Source organism: Talpa europaea (genome assembly GCF_964194135.1).
Source record: "Talpa europaea genome assembly, chromosome: 2".
Taxonomy (NCBI): domain Eukaryota; kingdom Metazoa; phylum Chordata; class Mammalia; order Eulipotyphla; family Talpidae; genus Talpa; species Talpa europaea.
Window position 1 is genome coordinate 43,771,500 of NC_140068.1, and position 20,607 is coordinate 43,792,106.

At 33.6% G+C, this 20,607-nt stretch overlaps 1 protein-coding gene across 2 annotated transcripts in view; it reads left to right on the plus strand.

Moving 5' to 3' along the window:
* The window catches only part of SEC63 (SEC63 homolog, protein translocation regulator), a gene marked incomplete at both ends in the record, with an annotated part of 62,398 nt that overhangs the window by 25,432 nt on the left and 16,359 nt on the right, over window positions 1–20,607 (plus strand). For both annotated transcript variants that reach the window (XM_084259578.1, XM_084259579.1), the window contains 11 exons: window positions 2,987–3,101; window positions 4,611–4,723; window positions 8,335–8,396; window positions 8,971–9,029; window positions 10,622–10,672; window positions 11,637–11,745; window positions 13,766–13,860; window positions 13,950–14,082; window positions 15,248–15,340; window positions 16,078–16,232; window positions 18,409–18,556. In XM_084259578.1, the coding sequence (XP_084115704.1) occupies window positions 2,987–3,101; window positions 4,611–4,723; window positions 8,335–8,396; window positions 8,971–9,029; window positions 10,622–10,672; window positions 11,637–11,745; window positions 13,766–13,860; window positions 13,950–14,082; window positions 15,248–15,340; window positions 16,078–16,232; window positions 18,409–18,556 (1,133 nt within the window). The remainder of the gene's footprint in view (window positions 1–2,986; window positions 3,102–4,610; window positions 4,724–8,334; window positions 8,397–8,970; window positions 9,030–10,621; window positions 10,673–11,636; window positions 11,746–13,765; window positions 13,861–13,949; window positions 14,083–15,247; window positions 15,341–16,077; window positions 16,233–18,408; window positions 18,557–20,607) is intronic.

A 20,607-nucleotide genomic window follows, 5' to 3' on the forward strand; every position in this document is an offset into this window, starting at 1 on the left:
GTGAAAGTGGGAGTTTCCAGATGGGGCTCTCTTTACATCTTTGGGTTTAGATAGACATATAGGTGTGTAGGGTAAGGTCAAAAGTGTCAGGCTTTTCTGTCTGTCCTCCGTTAGGATTGATGATGGATCCTTGCGGTCCTGAATGTATGCCTGATGGCGGGCACCTGGAGTAGGGTGTGGGCATATGTAGATGGGACTCACCTGGGCTAAGACTGGGCTTGTAAGGGCGGCGTCATGGGGATGCCAGCAGAAGCAGAACCATGAGAAGAAAAACCACAAAAAGGCCACCAGAGAACTCCCGAGAGCCCAGATAGAATGAAGACTTGCTGGGGGCTGGGAGGCTTCCCAGCCTTCCGGCCCCCCAGCACCCTTGCCTGCTGCGTACCTGGTAAATCCCAATAAAAGCCTGAAAAGCCACTGAGGGCTTCAGGACTTCTCCTTTACCCCATCTGCTCGGGTCATAGAGATCTTGCACTATGTCCTTTCCTGCCGTTACAAGGTGGTATGGAAAGCAGCTTTGAAGCATTATGCCATTATGCCATTGATAAGATTTAGTTTTATTTTGGTCATATGGAATGGAATTTGCATCAGAGTACCTTTAAGGGGCCTCCCCGGTGGTGCAGCGGTTGAGCGCTGGGTTGCGAAGCTGCCCGCGGCCTCTGCGGCGCCGGTTCGATCCCCGGCTGCTCCCCGGCCACCAGAGGAGGGTCCCACATGGCGCGCAAACCTCTCCTGCCGCCCGCTGCTCCCCTCAGCAGTGTACTTCGGTCCTTCTGCCTGCTCTGCTCCCCGCTCTGGCTCTGGTGAATTCTCTCACCCTCCCGCGCTTCTGACTATACCCAATGCATGTATAAACAAACAAACAAACAAACAAATAAATAAATACATAAATAAAAATACATGCCTCTTTAAAAAAAATAAAATAAAAATAAACCTTTAAAAAAAATAAATAAAACTACTCTTGAGTTAGTAAAATGGAATATGAGCCTGTCCCTTTGCTCAAGGAGCTTGCAGTAAATCAGGAGAAAAGTTATGGTTTGTGCTTTGTCTGTAACCAACTTCACATTGGTCATCTTGATAAGGGTTAGGGATTGCTTCTTTGAGGATGGATAATTTGAGTTGAATCTTGAAGGATGAATAGAGTTTGATTGGACAGAGATGGGGAATAGGAATTCCAGGAAGAAAAATCCAAGAGACCAAAAAGGATGATGGTGGGAAAAGCTTAGTGAACATTTAAAAAATCAGGTAATAAAGGTAAGCAAATAGCTTGGAACTGGATCCTAGGAGCTCATTCCAAGGAAACATGTTGAAGATAGGTTCCTGCCAAGAGAGCTTTAAAAATATGGAATGTGTTCTTTCTATCCTTGAAAACAGATCACTCCAATTTTGTTTGACTAGTCCTCTGATTAATTTTATCTCTGTTTAATCAATCCACCTCAGAAAAAGTTATAATTCATCACTTAAAGATTGCTACTAAAATGATGTATTTTCTTTTTTTAATTTAAATTTTATTTTTATATTCCCCATACAATTACAACCCCCTTATTTTTACCCCAAGCCCTCCTTTCCCCGCCCCCCACCCCCCATAGAGTGTCTCTTGTTCATAGTTATTTGTTGATTTTGATATTTTCTTTCTTATAGTTATTCTTTTTCCTGGTCCCTTTAAAATTATGTATTTTCTGTATTTTTATTTATAATGAACTTTTAAAATTACAAAATAGGATTGTAATAAACAACTTTTTTTTTTTAAAGATTGATTTATTTATGCATACAAGAGCTGGGGAATAGGCCAGAGATGTGGGGGGTGAGAGGATTCACCAGAGACAGAGTGGGGAGCAGAACAGGCAGACTGACTGAAATACACTGCTGAGGGGAGCAGCGGGCGTGACAGGAGGGAGGTCTGCTGCGCCATGTGGGTTGCTCCCTGGCCAACTAGGATAGAACTCGTGCTGCAGAGGCTGCGGATTGCTTCATAGTGTGATGCTTAACCCCTTGCGCCACCAGGGAGGCCCAATATACAACTTTTAAAAGCTGTTTTTCTTTTTAAAATTTAACAATGCAAGGCATATAATCTTGCTCAGGTAATATTTTTGTGGTTAGAAAGTTTCGTTATAAGATGTGCTGTTTATCCACTATATTGATGGTTTTCTTTTGGTGGGGGAGGGGAACGGCTATTATTTACATCTGTAATCATCCTTTTACACTTTATATACTTAGTTTTATTCCTTCTAAATGTCTTAAAGTGAAGTCAGTTGATAGTTTAAAAGGGTATGTACTTCTTCAGGGCTTTTGATGCTTTATTGCCAGATAATCCTTCAGAGTGGAGAGTGTATGAGTGTTCATTTTTTCTTTACCTTCTGCAACGTTGTAGTATCCATCTTTTCAATGTTTTTTATGTCTTTTAATCTATTGTGCACATCTTTATCTGTATTGACTAAAAAGTTTCCATTATGTGGCTGTGTCTTGATTTGTTTAGTTGGTCTGCTATAAAAGGTTTAATTAGTTTCCTATAAATGGACATTAGGTTGTTTCCAAAGTTTTGGAATTATAAACAAGGCTATTTATTCATCTTTGCACAATTGACTGATTCTTTTTTATAGTTTCTTACTAAAAGTATGATTGCAAAAGCAAGAGCTATTCTTTTTTATATTGAATGGTTTATTGAATACTTAGTATTAATATATTTAGATCTAATGTAATAGATGTAACAAATTGATAAGTTGAGTAATTCTATATGTAAAAGTCTACAGATAATAACTGAGAATATTATATACAAGGCGCTATTCTAGGTTTCTAGAGAATTCAAATGTAAAAAAGTCACTGTCCTTACTGTTAGAGTTTAGTGATTGTAGAAATTAAGTCAATAGGATAGTGATATGGGCCTATTTTAGATTATTTTATGCCTTTCTCTTGTCACAGTGTCTTTAGTTTCTTAAAGGAAAACCAAGTGAATGTATTTACTTATACTTATCTTTTTCCTAAACAGGAAAATAGCTCTGCTTGCAGGATGGGCATTGTTCTTATTCCTTGTATACAAAGTTTCCAAAACAGACCGAGAATATCAAGAATACAATCCTTACGAAGTATTAAATTTGGATCCTGTAAGTAGTGTTTATAATACTTAATAGTTTAGTGATCTGTTGAAAATAGTATAGGCTCACATCTTAAAAGAAATTGGGCTGTGCCTGAGGAAATCAGACTCTGGACAGTTAAAATTTGTATTAATATAACATGCTCAATCCACTATTATTCTAATGTATGCTTTTAGAACTACAGATGTTGATTGCCATCCATGGATTTAAGGATTGATTTGTAATAGCTGAAATGTAAGAATATTTTGAAGATGAAAAGAGAAGTTAGTGACAAGTTAGTTGGATGATAACAACAGCTGATACTTAAGAAGTGTGTTAGTCTTTGTGTCTTTTAAAGAACTGGTGTTATTGCCTTAGATATTCAGGCTAACCTTGGGTGTAACTCTTAGTGATCTTTTGATTGAAATTAATTGATGGGCCCCAGCAGAAAATTAGTCTTGTAGCTTTATCAGTGGAAAGGCAGAATTGAAATGAGTAATAGAGACCATCTAGTTCTTTTTCCTGGTAGAGAAAATGAGGCCTGAAAAATATATCCTTTTTCTGGGTCCTCTAACCAAGCTGAGTTTAGTGTTCTTTCCATTTTCCCCTCAAACCTGCTTTATTTTACTAATAGTCTGTTCAAAATGTGGCTTGATCAAGTGATTTATATAATACAAAGTTTATCTGTGTTTACTTTCTAGTTTTTTGCTTTGAAGGAAAAAAAGTTTGCATAGCATTCTGATGTTTATTGTGATGATTGTGGTTAGCAAGAGATTTTTTTAAGATTGAAAAGCTTTGGGGGCAATTTAATGCCATAAAAATCAATATGAAAAATTTATTAATAGAAATTGAGCCTAATTAGGAAATAACCAAGGTAAACATATTAAATGTTAATATTAAAATATTGACAAGCAGATGAAATGAGATATTCAGATTATATTTTAGAAAGGCAGTTAACCTGTGTTTTAAGAGTTTTTTCAGCCACATTTAATTTGCCATGATCATTCTTTGATATTTAAATGTCAATGTTTTTTTATTTAAGTGTAGTTTATATGGTTTCACTCTCATATTGTTGGTGTCTAGTGTACTGCATGACACATAGTAGGTGCTCAATAAAATAAGTATATTGGGCAGAATAAGTTTTTTTAAGATTTATTTTGCTTATTTATGCATACAAGAACTGGGGTGTAGGCCAGAGGTACTGGGGGTGAGAGGATTCACCAGAGACAGAGTGGGGAGCAGAATAGGTGGATTTACTGAAATACAGCTCCCTGGGCGGGGATGGAACTCATGCCACAGTGACTGGAGATAGCTTGGTAGTGCTGAGACTTTAACTCCTGCGCCACCAGGGAGGCCCCCCAAAATAAGTTTTTTATTTAAAAAATACATGGGGCAAAATTGATAAAATATACAGGATAAAAACTTCATTTTCTCTTTCTGAATTTATTGAACTTAAAATATTTTAAATTCAAAATGGGACAAATTATGTTTTTATAGCATTGTGTGTATTTTTATTAACATGATTCTTTTCCCTTTTAGGGGGCAACGGTAGCAGAAATTAAGAAACAATATCGTTTGTTGTCACTTAAATATCATCCTGATAAAGGTGGTGATGAAGTTATGTTCATGAGAATAGCAAAAGCTTATGCAGCGTAAGTAAAGATTCATTTCAAATTTTTAAGAGTGGTAAATATAGTTTTCTATTTAGGTGAAATAGTAACTAAAATAGTTGTTATATACCTTTTGTTAAATGTTGACCCCCATATGTTGACTCTGTTATTAAGGAGTTACCTGACAACCCTAGCCAAGTAGTGTTGTTGCCCTGTGAAGTTAGTTAAATAGTAAGTGCTATGTGTATTGAACTATTTTCTAAGCATCCTGATTAGAAGAAAATGTATTTTGTTTTCATTTCTAGGCTTTTTATTATTTTATATCTTTATTTTTTATTTTGGCAATGTAGTTTGTTAAATTTTGGGGAACCAGGCTACAGTAGGTAAAATTAAAGGCAGCTACTTTTGAGTGTAATATTACAAGAGATAGAAGTTTACTGGATTCTTTAGATCTTGTAAGAGGTATATCCCTACACAATCATTATGTTAAATTAAAGAGTAAAAAAACAGATAAGATGTCTGTTTTGAGGACTCAGTGATCTGTAATTTTGTGAGCTAATTTAAAAAATACAAGTAAATTATAGGATATTCAAACATGGTAGTGAACTGAGAAACTGACATGTTGAATGAAAAAAGTTTTTGGGGAATGTTATTGTGCTTATTAGTAAAATATGTTGGCTGTGTCTCTTCCAGTTTTTTGGACCACTTATTATCTATATGAATATGATTCTATACTAAAACAGTGCCTTCAGGAGCTTCTGAAGTATGCACTATATTTTATTTTCTGCACAACAGATGTCCTCCAGATTGATGTCTTTCTGTTGGTGTCTTCTTTCCCCCTTTTCTCAGCGTGTCTCCTTCAAGCATTTACTCTTGTTACACAAGAATTGCTGTGCCTTAGTTGCTGTCTTCAGGTAATTTAAGAACTGAAGATTTCCAGAGGAAGTCAGATAATGAAAATTATTTAATTAGTACCTTTAATTTTAGTACTTTTGGAGCAGTTATTCCCTTCTCCCCTCAGTTTTCAGGTATTGTAACATTTTCAAGTTCATGATTTTGTTCTCAGGTTGCTAGAAATTTGATTCATTGTGACATATGGTCACTATTCAAAAACTGCAGAAGAATAATATCTAGCTTTGGTTTTATGTGGGTTACATGAATGAAGATAGAGAATATTTTGTATGTAAAATGGTCTGTCAGGCAGTGAAGAGGACCCATAACTGAGAACTTGCAAATTGGCACAAGTATAACTAGATTATATAAAGGTGTGCATTTACTAAAAACAAGTTCTGAGTGATAGAATTGAAGTTCTTGTTAAACTCAACATTTGGCATAAAGTTCTAGGCTTTAATCTACAAAATCTTTTAAAATTTAGTTTAGTTACCCAGGATATTTTCTCTTCCTTTATGATCATTTTAAGAAACAAGCTGGGTACTCCTCCTGCTTCATACTAGATTTTAACTGATGTTACCTTAAAGTTATTTCAATTTTTATGAATGTGTTTTCATATGTTCCTACAAAGGAAACATGTACTTAACTCTGCATAGCCAACTCAGGGTCACTCACATACAATTTAGTTGAAGTATTCTCTAGATCAGGATTTATAATCTGGGATCCTTAAAGTTGTGTATTGGATTTATATGTATTTATAAATGTGTTTTTTTTTCCCCAGGGCAAAAGGGATATAGGTTTTATATATTTGTAATAGGATCTATGACATAGTCTGCCACCTCCCCCAAATTAAGAATACAATGTTTAAGAAACTTTATATTCAGTTTTAAAAATTATGTTAGAATTATTGGTTTTGTTTAAATTTATTAGATGTGAATTATACTAAAATCACATAGCCTTAAAGTATTCTATTAGGAGTGGCATATAAAAATAAAAAATGGGTTGCTTTCTTACCTGACTCTTTGAAAAGTTAGTTCCTTTATTTGAGTATACAACATGGTGTTTCTGACATAGTGCTTGTGCAACTTGGTTAAATGAATTACGTAATGGAATTATAACCATGGGTGTGCATGTATGTGTGTAGGTTGAAAAATCCTATGTTTTCTATGATGTGAGTAGTGTTTTATTTTGCAAAATCTGAGGTCATTGTATAGAGAACAGAGCAGTATTGTGCTGCCATCATCAGGAAGTCAGAAGGGGTGGAATTATGTTGGGGAAAACACAACAAAACAAAAATGGACAATTATAAATCAGAGACCTACTGCAGGGGAGGAGGAGAGAGAGGGATGAGAGGGAAGGAGGGAGGGAGGAGCACAGGGGACTGAGGTGATGGTGCACAGGTGCATTGGTGAAGGGAACTCTGTGGGGACTACACCTGAGGGGGTGGGGAGAAGCAAATATTGTTTAAAAATGAACAATGATGTAAAAAATAAAAAAAGAATTAAAAAAAAAGAAAAACAATCTGATTAAAAGACAGGCTTTTGACAGAAATAATAGCTAAAGCTCTGGATAACTTGGATAATTGTGTGGGGGAAGCCAGGGTGAAATATATTTAGAAACATTCCTCCCTTAGAAGAAAAGAATCATAGTATACCACTCCTTTTAGCAATATGCAACCTCTAGTATTTTTTGCTCCTATATTTTCCTGTGGCTTCAGTCAGATTGTATAAGTGGAGGTAGAGTTGGATAAGGGATTAAAGATGTCAAAACACATGTTTTCATAAATAATCAAATCAGTGTGTTCTAAATATTTTGAGATCATTGAAAATGTGTACTTTTAGTTTTAACTATTTAAAAAATGTACTTCTTCATTGTCCCTTTCAACTGGGAGCTTTGTTGAATAGAAGTTACATTGCATCTTAAGTGCATGTGTTCTGGGAGATAGAAATGTAGCTAAAATTAATTTGGATATAAACATAATCTTGCCATTTAGTTTGCAAAAATGTCTTTTCTGTCATACTATTGGTCATTTTGTGTGTGGGGGTGTGATTTCTGTTCTCCTTAACATTAAAAGTTTTTGATGAATTGAAATTTTCTTTTAAATTTTTTAAGTATCTATCCCGATTCCTGTAATAAAACCACTCTTACTTTGTGCCTTAAGCCATTAGCCATGTAGGAAGTTATATTTATCATATGTTTAAAAAAAATCATTGTCACTTTCATGTTGTTTGTGTTAGGAAGCTATTGTCTTAGCAGGTGTTTTCCTAGTCCCACTGGCAGTTGGCTTAGAAGAAAATTGGGATCTTAGCACACTGCAAATGATCTTCTCCACAGCAGTGGAGTTTTTACAGGTCTTGTTCACTTGAACCTTGCGGATGTGGTACCAGTTTTGGAAAGAGCTATCATTCTGTATTATTTATCATGCTCATTGAAGAAATTTTGGAAACTATGAGAAAATAAATTCACCTATAACCCTCCTTTTCTTCTCAGAAAATGTAAAAGTTTCTTCTGACTTGAGCCAGCTAAATTTGAGAAGTCACAAACCAGCCAGGAATTTGTATCAAGGCTCTCAATAGTTAGCATTTTCTGCTAATGCAGAATTTCTTGTTGTTCCTTTATCCCCTTGATTTCTGAGAGATTTTTCCTGATTCTTTAAAATTAATATCTTTAAGAAATGAGTTGGTTAGTTAATGGAGTTTGCATACAGAAGTACTTTTTCAGAGTTGAATTTCTAATCATTCAACTTTGTTATTTTATACTAGTTTAACTGATGAAGAGTCCCGGAAAAATTGGGAAGAGTTTGGCAATCCAGATGGACCTCAAGGTGTGTTAAGTGTTGATTAGTAGAATACTGGGTTGTGCATAGTAATGTGAAATTGCTAACCAGATTGGAAAGAATATTTGCATTTGTAGGGTGTATGAATAGTAAAATTACAGCCACAGGGAATAGGACTTAGTTATGGGAATTTAGTTCCTTTTCATTTTTATTTTGTTTTTCTTTGTAGAAGCTAGTTTAAAAGATAAAACTTAGATTGATTTGGCAAGAAAGAGTGATCAGTATCATTATTCATCATTTCCAGTTAGTTGATAAAATTGAGTGAAAAAATAAGCTTTTCTACTGACTTTAAATATTTTCTCACATATTCATGGTATTTACATAACCTCAAGACATACCAAGAATTTAGATTTTTCTGGAAGGAATTTGTATAGACAGGGTTTTTTCCTACCTCTAATGAAAAAATTTGAAATTTCAGATGTGAACCATATTCTGTGTGATGGGGACATATAATTAAGCAATCTTTCTCAGGACTTTGGGGGGGAGAGGCAAAATTGGGGGATATAAATAAATAAACTGGATATGAGGACTCAACAAACAACATATACTCTTCCTATTTTAGCCACGAGCTTTGGAATTGCCTTGCCAGCTTGGATAGTTGACCAGAAAAATTCAATTTTGGTGAGTCAATTATAAAGAACACATTATAATGTGGTTGACATAGTTTGGTAATATAAAGAGAACTATTACAAAGAAATTGGTATATTGTTATTATTTTAGCTGTGTATTTGTGAAAACTGCTTATACAGTAATGGAGAAAAGAATTGAAAAGTAGAACTTTTCCTTATCGGTATGATTTGGTACATGTTTCGGTCACATCTGGGAACATTATTGCCACTAATTTATATGAAAAAGATTTTGAGCATTCCCAGGCCTCTCCAGAAAACCTACCATGTGTATGTGTGTGTGGGTATATATTTTGTTCTGCACTTTCACAGATAATGGGGCAAACCTGTATTAGTTTGGGGGTTTTGGGCAGTCTATTCTAAATGTAGTTTTAAAGCCTTACAGCTGTGGTGATTTATTTTGGAAGTGGTTTCAGTTTGGATTCTAACTTTGGGGTTTAGGGAACTACCTTTTTTTAATGAAATTTACCTCTATTCTAAGTAGTACTCAAAGTTTAAATTATCATTCATATTTATACATAGGCTAACTTAATTTTAATGTTTGCTAAATTAATGGCATATATTCCATATGATAATTCACAAGGCAATTGGACATCAGACTATGGTAGGATATTAGCTTTCAATCAGTGATAGATGCTGCAACTTTAAAACATCACAGTTATCTTAACTTATTGTTCAGGAATAGATGATTTCCTACTTCCTTTCTTGAAAATAATGATCTAGAAATGTTTCTTTGAAAAAATGAAAGTCAAAATCCATGCAGTCTGTAACTATAATGTGGCTATTAGGTATTATTTTATGGCAGATTAGTAATCATTATCTTGAAGGTTCAATAATTGCTATATATCAGTGTGTTTATCATAATTGCTATATATCAGTATGTTTTAGAGTTCAGGAGTACTCTAAAAGACTAAAAAAAAAAGGATAATTAGCTCTCAGGTTTGGGGTTCCAGCAATAGGAGAAAAATTTAAGACCAATAGATAGAAATTACTTGCAAACAGGGTATTATGAAGTAGCCCCTTGGTACTTAGGCAAAGGAACCAGGCTTCTGTCATTTACTACGAAAGCAATAACTACTTGGCAAGGTGTGGATATAGTGGATATGCAAGTACCTGTCTGGCAGGTCCCTGTTGTAGACTATATGGATTATAGGCTTTATGGATTCCGGTTTTTATTCATTCAAATTTATATAATTAATAAAAATTTATAATTCAGTTATAAATAATATATAAAATGAGCTGTTATCAATAGCATATCAGTATATAGCAAATTAAAAGTTAATTTAGTATAATGGATAAGAGCATGGCCTCTAGATAAGTAGACTGCCTCTCTGCTCTACCACTTACTAGCTGTGTGACCTGGGACAAGCTTATGAAACACATATGTGCTACAGGCTCCTTATCTGCAAAAGAAAATAATAATGATACCTTCCCCATAGAGTTTGATAATGAGAATTAAACAAGAGAAATACATGAAGAGTACTTTTTATAGTGGCTCGTCCATCATATGCCTGGAAGTTAGTGTTCATAGGTGATGTTACCATTTCCCTGATGAAGGTAATCATTTTGTTCTTTTTTCATTTCTAGGTTTTACTTGTGTATGGATTGGCATTCATGGTTATCCTTCCAGTTGTTGTGGTAAGTTCTAGTTCTTTTATTAACATTTATTTAGAAAGAGAATTGTGGCATAATTTGGTGAATTCCTTTAAGATTGTAATTTGTACTAGAATATAATCCATTAATTCTTGACTTAATCTTATATCAACTATACTTTAAAGGTCTTTTAAAGATGATATCACTGGAATATGTTAAAGGATATCTACTCCCTATCTTGAAGTTATACACAACTAAGATTAAACAGGTGTATTTAGAGTTTAAAATAAAAATCTTCCCTCAACTCCATTTCTCTGATGATGACAATCATTGCTGTGTTTGGTGTTTTCCTTTTCAAATATTTTTCTGTGTATTATGTATATACATACACATTTTTGGAAGAAGTGTATACTGTGTGTGTTGTTTTGGGACCTTTTTTGCTTTATGTATTACGTGCACACCATAGAGAACATTCTTAGTAACTTAATGTGGAAAGACTATAGAGATTATGATTTTACTGTTTTTTTACCTTTTGACTAGTGGTATTCTTTCTGATCTTATAGTCCCTCTGAGTACCGTTATGAGGCTAACGATTAACTTATCTTGACTTCATAGAATTGTTTTGTGAGGATCCAGTCATGGAATAATGTGAATCAAGGTGTTAGCTGAAAATTGCTCCTAAACTTATTTATTTATTAAAGACGTGCTATGTGTCAGGAACTAGCCTGTTGCTCATAGTAATGGGTTGTTTCTATTTTGTTTTCAAATAATTTTTAGTTTAAACTTAAGTGTTGTAATCTTACGTGTAGTGAGGTAGGTTGGTGTTTTAGACTTCAGGGATCATAAATATCTGCAAAGTAAGTAATATGAAATACCTGTTAAAGGCATTTGTTTTACAGCTTAGGTATATTTATTGATTTATGAACATTTTGAAAATTTTGACCATAAATGTATTCTGCATAAAATTTAACATTTATTATAGTTTTTATGTTTAACTTTGTGTTTTTAGGGCTCTTGGTGGTATCGTTCAATACGCTACAGTGGGGACCAGATTCTAATACGCACAACACAGATTTATACATATTTTGTTTATAAAACCCGAAATATGGATATGAAACGTAAGTAAATTTAAGTAACTGCAATGTTAGATCATTTTCTGAGTCATTTATGTGGAGGTGATATGAAATTCCTTTTTACAGTTTTGCACTCAGTTGTTATAACTAAAACTGCGGGAAATGCTATACTCTACCACTTTTCTTGATCTGTATTTCTTATTCCCATTTACTTAGTCTCTGATATATATATATATATAATTTATATATATAGTTTATGAAATTTCAGAAATTTTATTTTATATCAGAAATTTTATGGTAAACCTTCATGTGGGCTAATATTGTAATAATGCTAGTTGCTAACATTTTTTGAGTGTTTGATGTCCCAGTTATTATAAAGTACTGTATATGTTTTAGATCATTTAGTCTTTGCCTTGTCCTCTTAAGTGCTGTTTTTAAGCATATTTTATACATGAGAAAATTGAGCCCAGGATACATAAGTCACAGAGCTTGAACCCAGGCAGTCTGGTTCCTCAACCCTAATTTAGTACATTATATACAGTGTTAACCTCAGTAAAATAAGCACAGGTTTTGGGTATTTTGAGAGAAAATTGAGAACATATTTCATTCTCAGAATTTATTGCAAAATTTCTTATGAAAATAAAGTACCATCCTAAATATTTGATGTCATAAGGCCCCAAAAGTTAATTGTAAGTTTTATCACTGGAATATCTAAGGCTGTTCAGAATTACTGCTCTGCAGAAATCTTAAATATCTTCCATTCCCTCCTTAAAAATAAATATGAAGGCATATATTTTAAATTGTGCCTCATTGGAGTGTACATATTTATTCCAATACCTAAATGGACTTTTCTATAATTTGAATTTGTCAGTTTTACTAACTTTCTTGGTAATGAGAAAGAGACTCTAGGATCATATGACCATGTGAACAGACCTTATGTTTCTGAGGAATGAACAGTTCATGCCGCATAATGAGTGAGTGTTATTTTATCTTATGCACACACATCATGCTTCCTTATGCTGGATTAAAATAACAATATAGAAATTTATTGCATTATGAAAATGTTTCATATTTGTAATCTGTTTTAATGTTGTTGTTTTTTTTTTTTTTTTAAATCAGTGATCTTGATTTCTGTTTCACTTCGGAGATTGGTACTTAACCCTGCACAATTTTGCCAGAAAATCATTGTTCAGTTTGGTTATATATTCTTGGTTATTCTAGTGTTGACAACATTTATGTAGCTGTATTAGCAAGAGTTCATTTCCTGAAAATATTTGAGAGTAGTAGTAGCTCATGCACTAGTGTGCTTACTTTCTGTTACACACGTATGAAGAAACTGAGGCCCACAGAGAGGAATATTGCCCTTGGTCATTTAGCTAGCAAGTGGAAACTAGAGTATATACACTTAACAGCTGTACCTGCTTTTGGTGAAAATACATGTATTTCCTGCTGTCAGGTGATGACTATAGTGCTAGTCCTTACACAGCTTGTATAAGCTATCATAACTAATGCTAATATATTGGCTATGAATTATGTGTATTTCAATGAATACCATTTCCCCAAAACCCTCCAGGGCTCCTTAATAAAATTTTCTGTATATTACAGTGTATTTTAGTTTTCACAAAGCTGAGAAGTCAGGCATTGAAGAAACCTAAAAGTTTTTAACCCATTATTTCTTGGCCTTATTAGTTGTAGTGTCTCGTTGGTTTACATAACAGTTATTAACATCACATGGAATACTTAATGCTCTATAGAAAACTTCTGTTGGACACAAGCTTAGGTCTACAAATAGATATATTTGAAGTGATTTTAATGACTCCAGTTACTCTGGAGTCCTTAATTTGATATAGATTTCTTTTTACTTGTAATAGGTAACACTGTACACATTTTAAAAAGTGAGTTTTTCGATGGGATGAATTAATACTTGGTTACTAGTATTCAGATGATTTTAGCAGTGTACGTGATCAAAAACTGCCTTGGTATAGAATTAATGAAATGTCTTAGGAGAGGAAATTAATGGGAGCAAATTTATTTACTTCCCTTCATATTTCTTTTACTTTCTTAGGTCTTATAATGGTTTTGGCTGGAGCCTCTGAATTTGATCCTCAATACAATAAAGATGCCACAAGTAGACCAACAGATAATATTCTAATACCCCAGGTTAGTCCTATCTCCCAAATACATTAAAGTATTAAAAGTTAATACTTTTTTAAGTGTATATTTTTTAATAATTATTTTATTTACTCTAGCTAATCAGAGAAATTGGTAGCATTAATTTGAAGAAGAATGAGCCTCCACTCACCTGTCCATATAGCCTGAAGGCCAGAGTTCTTTTACTCTCTCATCTTGCTAGAATGAAAATTCCTGAGACCCTTGAAGAAGGTATTTGTGATTCTAATATGTGCAGGGTTTTATTGGTACAAAAGGAACAGATTTAATTAGTTGTTGTTGTCTTTGTGTTGTGTTTTTGTCTCTGTTCTTTTTTGCTTAATCAAATAATTGCTCAAGGACCTTTTAAAAGAAGTCTATATGCTACATAGTTATTTCACAAATAGTGTGAAGGTTTAAGTAAGTCAGATGTTTTGGTAGATCTTGAAATTTAGTATTTCAAGGTGAGAGAGTACTTTATAAGAAGTTTGGTTAATTGCACATTATACTTGTAAAGTATACTTTCTAATGACTTGTAAAAAGGGATTTTGTGAGTTTTGGGAGAAGGATAAAAATGGATTTCAAAGCAAATATCTCAATTGATTCCATCACCACTACCATCCAGGAGTGGTACCAGTCAAATGTCTGTTTAAACTTTGAAGCTGCATAATCTACATAAAAGAAAAGCAGTGTATTGGGATGCAGAATTTATGGCAGTGTCATCGATTTGAGTGTCACCTTTTCTTCACTTGCATTATTTCAATTGAAGTTTTAAAAGAAAGTTACTATCCTTAGGGGATAAATGTTCTTTCTGAATGACCCCACTTCCCCTAAGTATGCCTCTGAAAACAAAACTACTTTGATGCTTAGCAATTAGTGATAGGATGCTTATGATGGAATGAAGAAGTACTATTTTTAGGTTGAGTACCAACCCCAGTGAACAGTCTAAATATTTAACCAAAAGAGTCTTCCCAGACTCCTTTCTCCTCCTCCTCTACCTACTTCTCTCCACATTTAGGTTGGTAGGTTGGTATTTATTGTCAGTCTTACTAGTCTTTGGACTTACCTATAATTATATGAATCTTAAGTACACAAGAAGAAAACTCTTAAGCCTTTTAAATACAGTAAGATTAGGATTAAGTTAAATTTTGTGATTTTTCCCAAAAAAGAGATAGGGAGTCAATTTTCAAGTGCAACACCGTAACAAAAATTTACTTTTGAAACATCTTATTTGAGCTAGGTTTTTCTGACTAGTTTTTGACTTAGTATTGCTATGGAAAAACTATTGATGTAAAATTCTGAGTCGTGAAATATTTGTGGGACAATTTAAATTTAGTCTTTTAATTATAAAAGTAAAATGACTTGTTTCAAGTTATTTTTTTTTTTTATTGTTTTGTAGATCAGCAATTTATGCTGAAAAAATGCCCTGCTCTACTTCAAGAAATGGTTAATGTAATTTGCCAACTGATAATAATGGCCCGGACCCGTGAAGGTAAGGAGCAAACATAATTTTGCTGTACTTTTTCTTGCAAGCATATTTAGATTATACTTAGTGGTTTTAACATATATGGGTGCTTACTATCATTCTGTATATACAGCTTTTCCAATTTTGTTTATGGTTTTCCTTCTACATTTTCTATTATATAAAGTCTTGCCACAACTCATATTTTTGAATTTAATTTTTAATTTTTTATAGTTTATTATTTGCAGATATTTAAAATATCCTTTTCCTTTCTCTGAACATTTCAGAATTCAGTTATTCTGTATTTTATCAATGAGCTTGAAATAATTCTTTTAAGTTATATAATAATGGTTCACCTGATATTCCATGTTTTTTGTATGAAGGAAAAGAATGGGGGAGTTTATGATCAGTAATGGAGAGGGAGACCCTTAAAAAAGGAGATAGTGACTGTGGTTTGTTGTGACAGATGATGTCAGTTCTTAGCATGGTGTCCCTATGGTCTTGATAATAATGTCTGGTCATCTACTGGTTTTGTAAGTGATAGAATTTTTCTGTTAAACTAGTGATTGATGCTAGATAATGTGCATTTGACCTAGTTTGTATTTTTTTAGTATTTTAGTAATTTTTAAAGGGAAAGCAACAGTGTGGTCTTAAAATCTGAGGTGGTAAGGATGTTTGCATGAATCTTGTTTTTGTAATGAATTGTTTACTTCTTAACATATAAAAAGTCCAGCTCTGTTCTTTCTTTTCTTCCTGTTCTTTCTAAGAAAGGGAGTTTCGTGCTCCAACTTTGGCATCTCTAGAAAACTGCATGAAACTTTCCCAGATGGCTGTACAAGGCCTTCAACAATTTAAATCTCCCCTTCTGCAACTCCCTCACATTGAAGAGGACAATCTTAGGAGGGTTTCCAATCATAAAAAGGTAATTCTTTGTTACTTTAAAATCAGTTTTAGCAGTTTGTCATGTCACTTATATGAGACGTTTTCTAGAATTGGTTGGTATGAATCTCTTAGACTTAGAATGTTAAGGACATTATAAATCTCTCTCAAGTGGTCCTATTAACATTTTCTTGATGAGGTAATTGATTTATAATATTTTAACCCCACAAATGGTTTTGCTCTTTGACAATAACTGTTTATTAATTTACACTTTGTTTTCTGTATTACCAAAAATAAACATACTAAGTGAAGATAAAACTGTCTGTTTTTATTTCATTCTATTTGTGGCTTAAATGTTGTGTAATGGTTTGTTGGTTAATTGTGAACAAAAACAGTGAAGCAGTCAAAAAACAAGTAGCTCAAATAAAGATAATTCTTATTTAGAAAATAAACATTTGTAAAGACATGGTAATGAATCTTAAGATATACCAGACATGTATAAATATCTATTAAAAAACTTGAGGAAATATAAGGAAAAGATGGAATGATTTTATAATTTTGGTAGAATTTTAAACTTTACTTTTCATATAGTAGCAAAGTGGGCAGAAGGTAGACCCTGGATTTCTTATTATATTAAGGTAGAATTAGTAAGTACATTAGATTTTTGCATGAGCGTTCTCTGTCCTTTCAACTGTTACTTTTATTAATTTGATCTTATTTTAAGTCATAATCAAAAACTTTCAGAATCCAAAGTGGGCATTTCACTTGCCTCATGACCTAATAATCCCTGCCTAGGAAAGTGAAATTGGTAACTAGTATCAAAATCTGGAAATTAAAGAACACGCCTAAATAACCTTTTAGCCAAGATGACTATTACTGCAATAATATATAATATATTTAGAAAATACAAAAATGAGACTGTTGCATAGTAAAATCCAAAGGGTATAGTTGTACTTGAAGATAAATTCATATTCTTAGTTTTTAGTTATTAAAAAGTGAAAATAAGATCAATAAACTAAAGCACACCAAATGACTATGGTCCTTGATTGGCCCAGGATTTGATATGAATATACTCCTTTTTTCCCCCTCTAATTTAATTTTTTTTAACTTAAAAAAAGAATTAATTTTGTAGTAAAAAAATCCCAAACTCAGGTTTTCTTAGAAAGAAGGCCTTGATGATAAAGGACTGATCACAGAAATCTACAAAGAGCTGATGAGACTCAACAAAAACAAAGAAAATAATCCAGTCAAAAAATGGGCAGAAAAGCTAAAAAGAAACTTCTCTGAAGAGGAAATGCAAATGGCCAACAGGCCTATGAAAAAATGTTCAACATCACTTGTAATCAGGGAAATGCAAATCAAAATTACCATGAGATACCATCTCACACCAGTGAGAATGGCACATATTAAAAAAACTAGCAACAACAAATGTTGGCGAGGTTGTGGAGAAAAAGGAACTCTCCTGCACTGTTGGTGGGAGTGCAAACTGGTCCAACCACTATGGAGAGCTGTGTGGAGATTTCTGGACCTACTAAACATAGAGCTTCCATATGATCCAGCAATTCCACTCCTAGGTATTTACCCAAAGGACACAGAAACATCAATTCCAAAGAGAACCTGCACCCCTATGTTTACAGAAGCACAATTTACAATAGCTAAGCTTTGGAAACAACCCAAATGCCCAAAAATAGATGACTGGATCAAAAAGATGTGGAACATATACACCATGGAATATTACTCAGCATTCAAAAAAGATAAAACACATGCAATTTGCAGGAACATGGATGGAGCTGGAAGGGATCATGCTCAGCGAAATAAGCCAGAAAGAAAAAGAAAAATACCGGATGGTCTCACTCATAGCAGGAATCTAGAAAACTTAAATAAGGGGCAAGGAAAAAGAACAACTATAAGAAAGAAAATATCAAAATCAACAAACAACTATGAACCAGAGACACTCTATGGGGGGTGGGGGGCGGGGAAAGGAGGGCTTGGGGTCAAAATAAGGGGGTTGTAATTGTATGGGGAATATAAAAATAAAATTTAAATTAAAAAAAAAAAGAAGGCCTTGAAATACAGTTGTATTTTCTGCTTTAAAATGTATGTAATTTTAACATTTTTCTAAAAGTTGCTAGATTTTATAGTAGCAAACATGTTAATTTTCCTTTTATGAAAAGTTTTATGACTAGGGATTTCATTTCTTTCTCTTTTTAAAAATTTAGTACAAAATTAAGACAATTCAGGATTTGGTGAGTTTAAAAGAATCAGATCGTAACAATCTACTACACTTCCTTGAAGATGAAAAATATGAAGAGGTTATGGCTGTCCTTGGGAGTTTCCCTTATGTTACTATGGACATAAAATCACAGGGTAAGTGGGAGGTTTCCCTCTTGAACATCACTTCCCTTTGATAGATTGGCTCTTGTTTATTTGATTCAAGGTTTTCAAAACATTTTATTTAATAACATAACTTTAATTAGACTATATGGAACTGTAGTTTACTTACAGATTTGTTATGAAGTAAAATGATATATGCTTGGCAATTTTGAGAACATTGATAGTTTTACTTTTATTATCCTCATAATGGGATTAAATTTAAGACTTTTGTTCTGTAGTTCAATTTTCAATAATAACTTTTCAATGAAAAGAGATAAAAGAGATTTTCAGATGTAATGAAAGACATTTGAAGTATGTGTTGTTAGTGTGAAAGAAATAGCTAGTTCTAAAATGAATTCTTAAAAACCTGCCTTATTTATGTTAATGAAACCTTAAAAATTACCATGTTCTCTGCCACATTTAATGTGTTTATCTAGACTTAACTCTCTACCTTTATGTCTGTCAAGTAAAAACAGAGATTATTTTTCTCCCTATATAATTATCTTGCGACTTCCATTTTAATAGCGAAATAATACTATTTTAGAACAGTGACAGAGTTAGAGATTGTGTGCTCCATTCCTTCATGGTGACATTGTTCTGAACTGTGACATTTACTGAGTTAACTGTTGTGAGAACATTATTGTGGGACCAAGAATGTAAAAATATATTAGGGATGGTTTCTGTTTTTAAAGGTCTTTATAGTCTAGTTGGGGAAATAGGACATAAAGATAGGATTAAAAACAAGGAAACAGACTAAGTGTTAAGTGAATGACACAGACATTGTGCCATTTGTTCATTCAATAAATAATTGGAGTGACACTCATTCTTCTTGGTGATGGGAAAGCAGTGGTAAGACAAAGCTTATGTCATAAGAGTTTTTATTCTAATGGGAATTGAGACAAGATAAATGGTTCCCTAAGACTTGATGTGTTTGAAAAAGAAAGGGTTCAATTTTTCTCTGGAGTGTAGGGCACAACTACTAAAAAGTTGTGGGATGATTTGGTAAGGTGTTGGGATTTCCTTATGAGTCTCCCTGAGTTTTCAGACTTTAAAAACACTAACCTAAGCTTCATTCAGGACCATACTGAGCTAATCAGAAACTAAATAAAAATTAGTCTGAAACTTAATACTTTTTGATATAATTGAGAATGTGAAAATTATGTCCTGCTTATAAAAATGAATGTTAGAAGAGATTCTCCTATTATAAGTCAGGTGAGTATGTAATATCCTTGGGAAATATTACAGTGTGTTCCATTCTAAAGTGTCTTGTATAAACCATTTATTTTACATTTTTACAGTGCTATCAAAATGTGTAACATGAGTGGTATAGTAATGGAGGGAGAGTAGAAGTATAGAAGTGGGAAAGAGATAACTGCTTCATCTAGTGCTGGGGATGGTGGATCTCTTTGCCTACATTGTTTAGAGACTACATATTATAAGAGAACTTGTGTGTGTGTGTGTGTGTGTGTGTGTGTGTGTGTGTGTGAGAGAGAGAGAGAGAGAGAGAGAGAGAGAGAGAGAGAGAGAGAGAGAGAGAGAGAGACCCTTGCCAGTGGCCGGGGAACGAACTGGCGCTGCAGAGGCTGCAGGCAGCCTCGCAGCCCAGCACTCAACCGCTGCGCCACCAGGGGAGGCCCTATAAGAGAACTTTTATAGACTCGTTCTTCATTGGAAAGTGTCAGGTGGCAGTGACATTGATAACAGCTATTAAATCATAGTGCTCATGCACGTACAACAATGTTGTGTTGATGAATAGGTAGTTCAGATTTGACTTGAGATAATGAAGACTTCCAGGTAAAGAAGAGCTATTGTACCCTTTCTTGATGCCCAGCTGTCACACCTTGCAGGTAGTAATGGAGGAGAGAGCACTTTTAAGTTGTTGGAGACCATTCTTTTCCGATGGTGATATGTTAGACAGGCCAGACTAGTATGTAGTCTAAATCTGTGTAAAATAAGTAGTAAATTTAGAAAAACATGTAGGCAAAAATAAATACATGAAGAAACTTACAGATGAAATCTGTAGAAATATACTATTGTGTGTGTGA